Source organism: Strix aluco, chromosome Z (genome assembly GCF_031877795.1).
Source record: "Strix aluco isolate bStrAlu1 chromosome Z, bStrAlu1.hap1, whole genome shotgun sequence".
Lineage (NCBI taxonomy): Eukaryota > Metazoa > Chordata > Aves > Strigiformes > Strigidae > Strix > Strix aluco.
Window position 1 is genome coordinate 30,923,834 of NC_133971.1, and position 13,114 is coordinate 30,936,947.

At 34.6% G+C, this 13,114-nt stretch overlaps 1 protein-coding gene across 3 annotated transcripts in view; it reads right to left on the reverse strand.

Annotated features, from left to right (window-relative positions):
• BRD10 (bromodomain containing 10) overlaps positions 1 to 13,114 on the reverse strand; it is a 55,673-nt gene that overhangs the window by 17,844 nt on the left and 24,715 nt on the right. For all 3 annotated transcript variants that reach the window (XM_074812555.1, XM_074812556.1, XM_074812557.1), the window contains 2 exons: positions 11,663 to 11,739; positions 5,774 to 5,863 (listed from right to left, as the gene is read on the reverse strand). In XM_074812555.1, coding sequence (XP_074668656.1) covers positions 5,774 to 5,863; positions 11,663 to 11,739 — 167 coding nt within the window. The remainder of the gene's footprint in view (positions 1 to 5,773; positions 5,864 to 11,662; positions 11,740 to 13,114) is intronic.

A 13,114-nucleotide genomic window follows, 5' to 3' on the forward strand; every position in this document is an offset into this window, starting at 1 on the left:
TGCATGTATATTTATGTAAATATAGTAATACAGATGAAAACAAGTATAACTGAAAACTTTTTACATGTCAAAATCTCAAGCATGGTACATATTTCACTGCGGAGCTGGGGAAGAGACCAGGAGGAGGCAGGAATGAGGAGAAGAAAGTCCACCTCCCGCTAAAACATGAAGAAGATTTAACCCAGTAATAATTGTGTTTCCACAAGGCCAAAATGTGAAGACACAGTAAGCTTTTCCACTTCATTGTTTGTAAAGTTGATGTCTGATTCACTAAAATCTAGTGCCCTAATTAAAGTCCTAATCTATTTTTGATGGTTACATGAATTTCTGCTGACCATTCCTGGGAAATCCCTGTACAGTCTTGTCTAAACACAGTTTCCCTACCGAACATTTTCAAATGTATGGCAATACTTTCCATTTCTTTACCATACACAGAGGAAATATTTTATAAACTTCTATTTAGTAAAGCAGTCATTTTGCATTATTTTTGCCATATATTAGCTGTGAAGTGTAGCAAGTCAACAAAAAACCCAGAAAACAGTCTCTTCTCTTAGTTCAGATACTTCCATTTCCTATGAACAAATTTAACAGCAGCCTGTTCAGAATTTCAAAATAACCAGACACAGCAAATACTATGTTCCTGGCCCAATGTATTCCTTTGGATAACCTCAGTATCCTACAAATTAATTTAGTCAGAGGTTCTAAATATTTCTGACCTGAAACCATGCGTTTTTAAATCTGAATTTTCAGGTGCACTTTGAAATATGTATTTCTACAGGTGACACAGCCCTAGTGCTGCAGAAAACCTCAGTTTGCTTTCCGCCCTTGACTCACCTGTTTAAAAGATATATCCAGTCTCAAGATAGACAAAGACATTCACCTGTCTTGGGAAGTACAACTGTCTAATTGAAACTTTCAGGAACAACATTAGAAGATGGCAGAAACCAAAACCTTTAATAAGGAAGTTTTTCCTTTTTTACTAAGTCAAGAACATCAGTGTGTTACACACATTTGCAAAATAATAAAACTTTCAATGCATTTTCTCCAAACCCTAATTAGTTGTGAACTTGGCTGGTGTCCTTTGACTAAGTAATTCTCCTTCCCCTCACCTTTGTCTGACTTTTCTCTCCCTGTAGGGAGAGTTTGGTCTCCTTCTCAGGAAGGTACTGCCCTTTATTCATTTCAACCTTGTCAACTCAACTGTGGGAATCCTGGGCTCCAGCCTCCCTTCTCACTCCTCCAACAGCTATGCACTTACCAATCAGACTTGCAGGGAATGATTCAAATCCAATGGCACTAGCAAAATAAAGTCTTGCATTCCAGTAAACAAGGAATCTTCCATGTTTATGTTCTCTCCAAGACAATCTATGCTTTAACATAATCAGGACAGGGTCTAGAATTAACTGTCCTTGTGAAAACCCTCTTCATTTTACAATAAACATGCTTATTACAAAGACAGCTTGCAAAATGACATCTGCAAAAAAGCCCAGAGTTCGTTATCTGATACACGTATCTGCAATCCTGTCAGTTTCATACTACACGATGGCAAGAAGAGATTTAAAAAAAAAAAATCAAGTTCTGCTGTGATATGCAACAGTTAAATACATACAACTGATCTACAGAATACCTTAATTAACAGTTTCACACAAAAAACCAATTACTTCAGATCACAAGAGAAGCCGATTATCTGAAAGTCAGTGAAGAGATTTCCATTCACTCTGCAACTTCCACTGATTTTACCTGACACAGAAGACAACAGGGAAAAATGAGATCCAAAATGTCAGAAACTGATAGTTGTTATCTTGCATACTGATTAGGATAGAAGGTGCTACTTTGCCATCTCTTCTCATAAAATAAATTTCATATAGTAGACAGATCCTTTATGTTATGCTAAATATACTGGCAAAATGCTTCACCACCACGTATGTTTGTCATAATTATTTTCTCATCAATACTGCTGCAAGCAGATTTTTAAGTGGAATTAGGCTACTTTGCATGTCTTGATCAATTTGCTAGTTACAGAAAATTGGTAAGAGCTCACATTCAACTGAACTGTCATGCTCACATATACAATCTAAATTCTGAAACATGAGGTAAAAATGCAATAAAATCTCAATAGAGTTTTCAGCCAATATGTTCTACTTCAGATTTATAATTGTCTGCTGACTGCATGTAACTTCCCCCATGTCAGTATTAGCAACAAACCAAATATTTTTACTAGAATCAAATTCTTGTTACTGTGAATTTTTTCTATTAATTCCATTTTTGCTCTTATTTTTAGTCATCCTTTCAAAATGAAAGGATGTCACGTCATATGTCCTAAGGAACATATCAAAGCTAGGAGACATTCTAACTTAGATATTCCTTAGGGAGCCACCCTCCATCCTTTCACTAGACACTGCGCAGAGAATTAAGACTCAAGTCCTTCAAGTTCCCTTTCTGCACCTCCCACTTTCTGATTTCCAGTCAGGCACTCAAAGAAATAGTAAATCTGACTAACTTATTATCTCCTCTTCCTCTTGCAATGTAGTAGGTGGTAAGGAAAGGAACTGCTTGTTAGCTGAAGGGATAGACTTTTTAGAGCACCCCTGATTGTAATATCACATACAACTTCACCTGCCACAAAATGTCACTTTCCCTGTCAAAAGCAGTCCCACTTTCTTTTGCCCCCAGATGCTCATTCCTGTCCTTACAATGACCCCTCAAACTGTGGCATAACACAAGTACAGGTATTTGTGCAACTGCATGATAAATTGCTCTAGAAAACTGATCTGGGTTACACACACCTCAGCAGCAGTAAAAATACAGTTAGGTTTATCAAAGACTAACTCTCTCACCATGCAGCTGAACAGAGAATTTTGCCACACTGTCTCATGGGGTGGCACAGAAAATATAAGCTGCCAGAGACACAGACAGTAGGAACGATTTATTTGGCAGCAGTTTTGGCTTATGTCTGTTGAAAACATATGCGAAATTGAAGTCTCACTTCAGAACTGTGGCTAGAGTTCCAAGAGTGAAGCAGTCCAGGAAGAGGTAATACTGAGTTGAACTTCTGTTTAAAATTAAAGAACTGAGGTTAAATTTCATTTTTCTCTCTAAACATTTATGACAAACTGGCACTAAGGCAAATCTCGTAATTGTTAAAACAAATTCACCAGTAATCAAGAAAAAGTGCATGACTTTTAAAATGGAAAAGTATTACTCATAGCTAATTCAAAAGACAATACAGGTGTACAAAAGAGCACAGAACCAAACTGTTTTAATCAACTAAACAGTGAAAATCCTTTCTATCAGGTTTAGTACTTCATCATTGTAGAAGAAACTGGTAGCAATGCCTACACTTAAAACTACCCGTGGCCTTCCATTACATAACCCTGTTCGAATTTGCTTTTAAATTGCCAAACAAAACTTGTGTGGACTGAAAATCTCTCATGTCATTTGTTGGCTCGAGCTGATGTTCTGAAAAGTGTCAGATACAACTTGTCCAACTACAAAAAATGTGGGAAAACAGTAAGTTTACTCATGTTATAGAAGTCTTACAGCTCAGCTTTCATTACAGACTCCAGTACTTCCAAGTTCTGGAGAAGGAATTCCTTTTACATACTCTAGAATGGTCTCCTAGGAAACAAACGGAAGTTAGGACTAAGAAAAAGATTATACTTATAATATGTGTTAGTATTTAACATAAATTTAAAGGTTGCCTTGAGGGTTTCTCCCAGTAGTATGTGCTAACAACCACTAAAACTGGAATTACTGAGCAGGTTAGTCACAAAGAAGAAAGATTCCTATGGTTTCACCTAGGCCACTATTGCAAACAAAAATCAATAAAGTTACCATGAAGTAGTAAGAATACCACCATCTTTAGGTCAAAACAAGAAAGAAGTCCATGAACAGCATCAAAATAATACCATCATATTAAAATAAGCTTTCACATTGGGTCAAATTTCCATCATCAAATTAGAACAACGTTTTACTTAACAGACTAGGCACTTCAGAAAAGCAGAAACATACTTTATTCAGTATGCTTCTGAAACTGCTTCTGTCATTTGTGCCAGAGCTGAAGAATGAAAATCTTAATTTCCTCCAGTTTTTAAGGTATCTAACCTAATTACACATGGTGGTAGACATCAGAAATCAAATTCTAATGACTTTTCTTGCAAAGTGAAACCTCATTTCAGCAAGTCAAGTTTATGGACTATTCATCTGATTTAAGATCTTTCCATTTGTATTTTTTAAAAGTGAGTATGAAATTTGCCTGATAATTATTTTTCAAAAATCAATACTTCACATTACTGTTTCCTTATAATGACTTCTTCAGCAGTTAATCCTAGCCTTTTTTCTTTACATAAAGTTTCTAACACAAGTGTTTAGAGACCCAGAATCATGATCCAACAGATCTATATAAGCACACAGATTGTCCTTACCTCACAACTTCTGAATGCTGAATGAGTTGTATCTTAACTCCCCTGTACTTAAGTGTTTGTTTTAAGACGGTGCGACTAGAACTAAACATAGTATTCCTGCTGAAGTCATGCAACTTATTTACATAATGACATTATCAGATTTCAGTTCAAAGAGCAATTATGACATATTTAGCATTTGTCTACCCTTGAAGAAGTCTTGTGGTACGGTTTTACTAGTAGACCAAAAGTCTTACCTACACTAAGATCACTGAAATGCTGATGTGTACTCTCATTTTGGCTTTTTCTTCTATTGTTGACCTAGCCTTTCTGATAACCTCTCGACAATCTTACCATAAAACCAATTTGCAAGTTAGCAACTACAACATAATTTCAAATTAACTCTGTTTTTATTCCTTTGGTTATTTTAACAACCATTATGCTAAGTGTCTGCACTGAAATTTGTCTTCCAGAATCCTAATTTATATTGCCCCTCACATATCTCTCTCCCCTATTTAAATAATTTAAGAGTAAATTGTTTCTGCATCAGATTAAAGACATTCACAGAAATTATCAGCCTAACTTCTAAGGTATAGAAAAAGCAACATTTTTAAATACTACTATTCATAGAAATGCCAACCAAAGGTTTAATAAACAAAACTGCAATGAAAAAGAGTAATAAGAAAAGCTGGCTATAGAAGGCCATTTAAATGAGTACTATTCATGTATTTAAAACCATACACCATCTTGATGAGGATCACTGCCTCCTACAAAATGCCAAACGTTGGGATTCTCTTGTCCAACCGTTATACTTTTGAAGTTTTCAGCTGCACAGACTGAGTGATCCAGTGTACACCAGTAAAATTCGTATCTCAATCTGGTATCAAAAGCCAGACAGCATGCTTTCCTGTACAACCTACTTGAATAAAAATGAAACAAAGCCAATTTTAATAACGTACTTGCAAACAAAAGGAGTTAGGAATCCTGATATGCAACATAAGAGTCAGCTCACAAGAAGATCTGATCAGCACTGCATAGGCAGATATAAGAACTCTATCCTGTAACTGCTTGTTGTGCAAGAGTTTGTCCTCAGGGAAGAATGGTCACATGTTTAATAGAAATTAACTACTCCTAAGGTATTACCACTATCCACATTTTATTTTGGCAGTGAAAAGTGTTAACACAGTTATTGAATTTACTTATCATAAAACCACTGTGAACAGAGCACTATATACAGAAAAGATTACAGTCTCCAGGTATGAACCTTATAAGGCTTCATGCAGTTACTGAACAGGCATTAAATCTTCAGTTGACAGGCCTCAGCAAATAATTGGCACCGTTTTATACAAGAGAAAGCTTTTAATGTCACATACCGATTTCTTTTTAATGTCCTCCAGATCTTTGAGTTCATTCTCAATCTTTGTGATTAATTCCCTGAGTTCATCAAGATTAGTGCAAATAAGCTAAAAAACAAATGAACAAACACTTGGTAATGTGGGACTTGGAAAATGTACAATGAAGTTAAGTAAAATCTATAAGCACGTGGTATTACTTAGTGCCACCATTTAATTTTTATTTTCTTATAGCATTTTTAGATGTAAAAAAAAAAAAAAGGACCTTTTGAAAAGAAGAAAATCTAATAAAATACTTCACTCTTCAGACATAAACCATACCTCTGCCTGTAAGCTTCCATTTCAAAATGTAGGTATTTTCTTAAAAATTCTGTGAATAACAACTACCAACTTTGTCTCAAGTATAGTAATGAGTTGGAACAGGTTTGAGTGTCAAACAACTCTTTGGTGACTTTAAGTGTACTACCTCTGGACTATGCTGTCGATATAACATAATTACACTTTTTCTGTTAAAACTTTTTCCTGAACATAACTTTATACATTTATACAGAGTATTCCTGAAAGATAACCTAGCCATGTACTAAATCTACCTACATCTATGTTTTGAAAAAGTATTATATTCTTCCTATTCCTGTTTTTAGAAAACAGCTTTTTACACTTTTCCTTTCAGAATATGGATGCTATTTTCTTGAAAAAAATCGAACAAAAGTAATCTGTATGTTTAACCTTACCATCGTTTAGGACAATTAAAGACTTAATGAACTGGAATATGTCAGGTTCTTTCAGGTTATCATAATGTTAAGACTTCCTTCTTTCTGAACAACCTTAGATGGAAATGTTTTCATTACTACTGAAAACATGTTGAAATAATTTAAGAAAATCAAATCCGCACAGAAAAAAACCCACAAAGATGCTTCTATCATACAACTGCAAATTTTTATTTTTTTTCCCAAATCAGCAATTCATAACTATATTTTTACTTCACTTACACATGAAGTTCTAGATTTGCAGCAAAATCATATAAAAACCCCTTTGTTTCACTATTAAAATATAGAACTGATACTTTCAGCAAAATACATAAATTTCAGAAACCTCTAACACATAGATGCCATTATTTGCATAACACTTGTGTACATCTGAGAGCACTGGATAATCAGAGTGACTAAAACTGAAGTTTACAGTGTTCACATTTATCAAATTTAAAATAGCAAATGAATAAACAAATTAGCACTGTCTTGCTGTAGACAATGTATGTAAAATTAACTTGCAAACGGTTTCTCTCTTAACCCAGAAAATAGTATTACTACCATTATATTGGCTTTTCTTTTCCCATCTGGCCTGCAAAGAAATTTATGATACTATATTATTATACAAAAAGGTGCAAGTTTGTCACATCAACCCTTGACAGAAGTCCGTAAAAGCATGGATAAAGACTTTCCCTACACAATTATAATCCACTCCTTTGATTATATACCTGACAATTCAGTTTTAAAATGTTATCACTGCTTTTTATTTTCTCCTACGAGACATGTTTAATTCAGCGTACCATGGATCAAAGATAAAGCAGAACTATGAACCAAAGAAAGATACTGTCTTCATTTGCTAGAAGTGGGTGAATTTCTCTCTAGGAACTCACTTCTAGAAAGATAAGAGTTTGCAAGGAGGATGATTTCACTATTGTTAGTTGAATGGTGTCCTGGAAATATCAACTCTATCTTTCACTCTAAAAAGCTCGTACATGTCATCAGACAATTCATGCAGACAAACTTTTCACAGGTCCCAGTCCTGTTCCACATTTTCAGAACAGTCACTTGAGACACAAGGATCTGATTTGATGAACTGTTAGTGTGTACCAATCCAAACTATGTCAATGGAAAAAACAATGCAAATATATAAAGTTTAGTTGTCTTGGGGTTGGAGGTGACAGGGAAGAGTAATCAAAACTCTAAGTACCAATTTTCATCAGAAGAGGTGTACATTTGAGGCTAATATCTATCTGTGTGTCAGTTATCAACTGGCAAACAAGGAAGGTAACAGCGGCTCAGTTTAGAGGATTTACTGTCAAAATGAGTTTAGTATGTAAAATACTCCTATACTGTACTGAAAACCACTACAAAAAGGTTCAAGAAGAAATTTATATTTCTTCATTTCACCACAGGATTTAAGATGAGGTACTAAAGATGCACACTGATTGGGAAGAAGCTATTTCTGAAACTTGTCTCACCTGGTTAACATGTCCCATCTCATAGAATGAACCCAGCATTTCAAAGGAAAGATGAAAAGATAAAAAGTGTAGTGTATTTTGTATGGTCATTTTGATATGGAATCTAGCTGCTATTTCTCATAATGAGACTCTAATGTATGTTTCAGTGTTCTTTGTTCATGGTTGTTAACTGACTGAACTTATCAATTCAATTTTCTGTAAACAGTACTGCCTTTCTAGATTGTTTTGTATGTTCTAACAGGTAAGTTAATGTGAAGGCAAAAAGAAAGGTATTAATGTTACATCTAATCATTCTGTCACATTCCAATAGTTTACTGGTAGCTTCACATACTGCTCTTGAAGAACATGCCTTCTAGTCACCTGTCATGAGAAAAAGAATCTGAAGAGAAAAAAAAATGTCTCCTTTACGACTTTTCGAAGTGGAATATTAGTCCCTACTCTCTAGAACACTACATGGTGGCTTAAAGATTCAGGTTGTAAATATTTCCATTAACGTCCAAGTCATGTAATTAGTTATGTACATGCTAACTACCACACAGACATTTCCACATCAGGCACAGTACTTCCTACATATCGTCTTAATTTTCATAGGCGATAAGCATCCTGTTTTTCAGTTGAATACAATGGAGGCCTCAGGTACTCAGTATTCCAGTAAATTTTCAAGTTTGGTGTTCAACTTTCCCATTAGGATGCAATCTCAGATCTCAGTAATCTCTCAAAGACCCTCACTGACTGCTAGAACTTCAAGGAGGAAAGACAGGAAATCTCCTCTGAGTTCTGCAAAGAAAGACAGGGGGACCAAGATCTATTCCGGCTTGGGACTCTCCTGTGATCCTTTTCTCAGAATTTATAAATGAACTGTTTATCGTTACAAAAAGACTACCTCATCTGTGGATCTATTCATAACTACAAACCTAGTGTACTCCCCAGATCACTGATGCCCCCCTCCTGGCCCCGCTTAACTTCAGCCAATCTTTTACGTAATATTTACTCACTTCAGTGGGGTCTTGTGCTTAAACTTCAGGTTATCCATGTAATGATTATAAATTATACTTTTATTTCCTATGAACCTGCTCTTTTACTGATGCTATCTCCATGTGGAAAATGTCCTGATAGCCCCCTTTCAAGATCTGTATTTAATATAGACCATAGCTGATTAAATTGAAACTGTTAAGACACAGTTAAACAGAAAAGCTGAAGTTAGCCCAGTTCCTTAAAATGTGTGCGTTCCTTTTTAGCTTAGTTATAGTACATGTAGGTCTATATAGCTACATGTGTATGTATGTGAGGGGAAAGGAGGAAAGGCTGAGACAAAGCACTTGTTACCAAACCTAAACGTACTTTGTAACTGGAAAAGAAACCCCAGAAAACCACATTAGTGTCCCTTCTGTACAGCAATATAATTACTGTCATTTCTTTAAAATATTAATGAGCAACAGTAATAATAACCCTGGAACCCAGAATTTCTTTTAAAAGGAAATACGCAACAGACAACTAACTCATGATCTATGAACCTGTAAACTCACTCCTCAAATAATTTTCAAAATATTAAAAACAGGACATGTTTTTTATGTCTTTTTGTTTGGTAAAGAGAATTAAATTCGCATCTGCTTTTGTTTTGAGTTTGTTTTGTTTTGTTGCTTGTGGGTTTGTTTTTTTGTTGTTGTTTTTGTTTTGTGGTTTTTTGGGTGGTTTTTTTTTGTTTTGCTTTGTTTTTTTTTTTTTAAAGTAGCCTTGAGCTAAGAAATCAATATAAGGTCTGAAATGACATATAAGGAAGGAGTGACATTCACCAACCTATGCTTTTACTGCTTTGTCCATGACATTCAATCTATGATAGAGAGCAGAAAATCTGTGCAGTATGTTTCCTCAAAAGGTTGTTTAAAAATGGCATAAATGTTAGGATTAAGTAGTACAATTATCTCCTGAATTTTTTTGTTAATAATTGATTTTAATGTATAATTTGGGTCACTGCACATACTAGAAGATTTATTAATACTCATTTTCTCAGTTCTAATGCCGTTATGATTTTCAGGTAAAGCATCTATACGTAAGTACAGGATCTAGTCTTATGAAATAAAGTGCCTTATGGCTTTTTTTTTTTTTTAAATTTGTAGGCTGCAGGCACATAAAACATCTTAATTTTCATTTATTTACTTTCTTCCAAAAGAACTGATGCTTAGATATGAATAACAATATCCCTATTTATACCCTCCCTGGCATACCTCACAGGACCTGTATACACTCAAGCTACCTTACCAAATACTTGAAAAATATACTCTCACCTTCAAACAGTTAAATAATGTCATTAAGCTTAGTCATTCATGTATGTGGAGCAGAGTACCTTGAAGCATACTCTACTAGGCTCTAAACATTTTAGCAGCATTCTAAATATGAATGTTTTAATATTTATTTGCAAATACTTCTAGCAGTCATACCAGTCCTGCCTGTCCTCTTGAAAAAGGCAGGTTACATTGTTAAAAAGACCGCTAATAAGATTAAACTGCCAGTACTAACTGATCTTAGCTTCACCTAAAACAGAGATAAAGCCTAGGTTTGATCAAAAGAGTCAGAATTGTTTTGTTACATTTTAATTAAGATTCTACATAGGTAATCGTAATAATGTTAATTTTACGCTTAGATAGATATGTCAACATACGGTTTGCCTTGGTTAGATAAAAAGTTGGGCTAAATTTTAGATAATGTTTTAGACAGACTACTTAAAATGCAGTAGTTTAATACTGTAAAAAATTGATTTCTAACCTAACTCTGTGCATCCATGGCATGCAGGTAATGTGCTGGGAAAACATAAAATTTTTAGACACTGTACTTATTTTTTGGAGCAGCTAGGAAACATTTTAGCCACTGCCATTAGAATATAGACAGAAGTCAGTGTACACTTAAATATCAGTCTTTTCTCAATATCAACTGTTTCTAACCCATTTTATCACTAGAAATTCTACTCGCTCCACCTGAAATACATCATCATCATGGAATAAATTGATTCAGTGTGAGGGTTTTAGAGAGCAGTCATGATTTAATGTGGGTCTACTGCTCAGAATAGCACAGATAATTTTCTAAAAAAAATAATTTATGGGCAAAGGAGAACAATCCAAGCAAGCATGCATATATAAATTGTTATTTAGAACTGAAGTACTGTAAAACTTCTATTACAGTACCATAAAAACACATTATCATAATTAGCATTCTTTTCTTAGTACTCTCTGTTCTAAAGGTCATGTGCAGATAAGGGGTAAAAACAAGATGAGCACAGGAACCTACAAATTTTTTGCAAGTCCTTCAGTAAACCAAGCTACATTTCAATTCAAGGACCACAGTATCATACCTCATACAAAATCCAAGTAATTTTGTCCCAGACAATTATATCTACCTTAAAATTCCATGAACAACAACTCATTTTTACAGGTTTTGTCCTGTAATAGGTTTATCTGGGATATTAAACAGTCTGTGAAACATTGTGTATGCTGCACATAATAAAAAACGCTAAAACATCCTCTATCAAGGAAAGGTGAAACGCACTGTTAAAAGTACTATCAAATTAAACCTTCTGAACTAGAAGGAAATTCACCTTTGATTAGGATTTCCAAGGTCTATCAGAAACTAAAGGATTTATTTTACAAACATTCAGATTTCAAGTGCTTAAAACAAAAAATAAAATAATTTACCTGAAATTCTGGTATGGTAGACTTTGTGACACCTTTCCTCTTCCTTGTGATTGCTTTTTTAGATACCGATTTTTTTCCTTGTAAGATTAAAAGAGAAAAGCTTCATAATGCTGTTTGTCGTACTTCATTAGTAAAACCAAATTACATACAGACTTGAAAGTTAAACTGTAACTAACAGATGGCTGACAGTAAGTCACATAAACATGATGAATCAGAACTAGATTCAGCAAAAGCAAACATTAAACAAGTATCTGTGGTGTATGGCAGTCTTGGGGGGTGGGCAGAGGGGAGGAAGAAGGGAAAGAAAAACCCACTATAATATACCACCCAAAAATTTAAGTCATAAAAGAAACATTCACACCACTGTTCTGAAAGGAGTGAAATCCAAAACTCACACCACAAACTTAAGAAATACAGCATCTTACCTGCAAGACTTGTTCTCTGATACTGTAAAGTGAACCACACATTAGGGTCTGGGACCTTATCTGTATCTTATATAAAAAAGGCCCTCAAAGCACAAGCAATATCTGGAAATCCCCAAATGAACATGCTGAAGTTACCAATGAAATCACACTACTAATTTATTTTTTCTGGCCGGGGCAAAACCTAACATTTTAGAAGAAAGCAAACACCTTCCTGTAACACCCTTCACACTTAACTGTGCTATATAAGAACACAGATGTAACTGAAAACCTCCTTGAAGTAAGGCAAGTGGCTCTACTGCCTACAGTATCAGGGTTCAAAAAATCACATACATTTCTCAAATCAAGTAGTTATGGCACCAAGCCAAATATGCAAGATAATGGAGTTCTTATATGGTTATTTCTACATTCACATGGTAAATTGAAACAAGCTCACTCTGACCTGGTCATTCAGACCAAAACCGTCACTCTAAGATTATCGCTGTGCTCACATTCAGCAGTCCTAGACCATAATTAAAAACCTTAAAAAAAATTTTAATTTAAAAAATTATACAAAGTATGTGGAATTTGTTGTCAAGCAGAATCATTACAGGCACTTAGTAATAACACAAATACAGGCAGATTTGATATTAATGAAAATACTGGCAGGAATTGCATTTATGTGTTTTTCCTAATAGCTTCTTGCTTGTGTGTGCAAATGCCTATATACATATACATACACCTATTCTTAGATGCCTAAGCTTCTATATTTTCAGTTTATTACACTATCTTATTTTCAGTTTGTTACACTGTGAGTTTCCTGAACATCTTACCTGAATGTGAAATAAAACACACTTAAGGGACCATGCACAGGGATCAAAGGATCAAGATTTGAAACTCCACATAAAATCAAACCATATAAAAATCAATAAATCAACTTAGATTTGAAACTCCACATATTGAACCCATAACAAAAAAGCCCTCAACTACCTAAAATAAACACTCACAGATTTCACATTAGAGAGCAAATGACAAAAGAGAAGCATGTTTA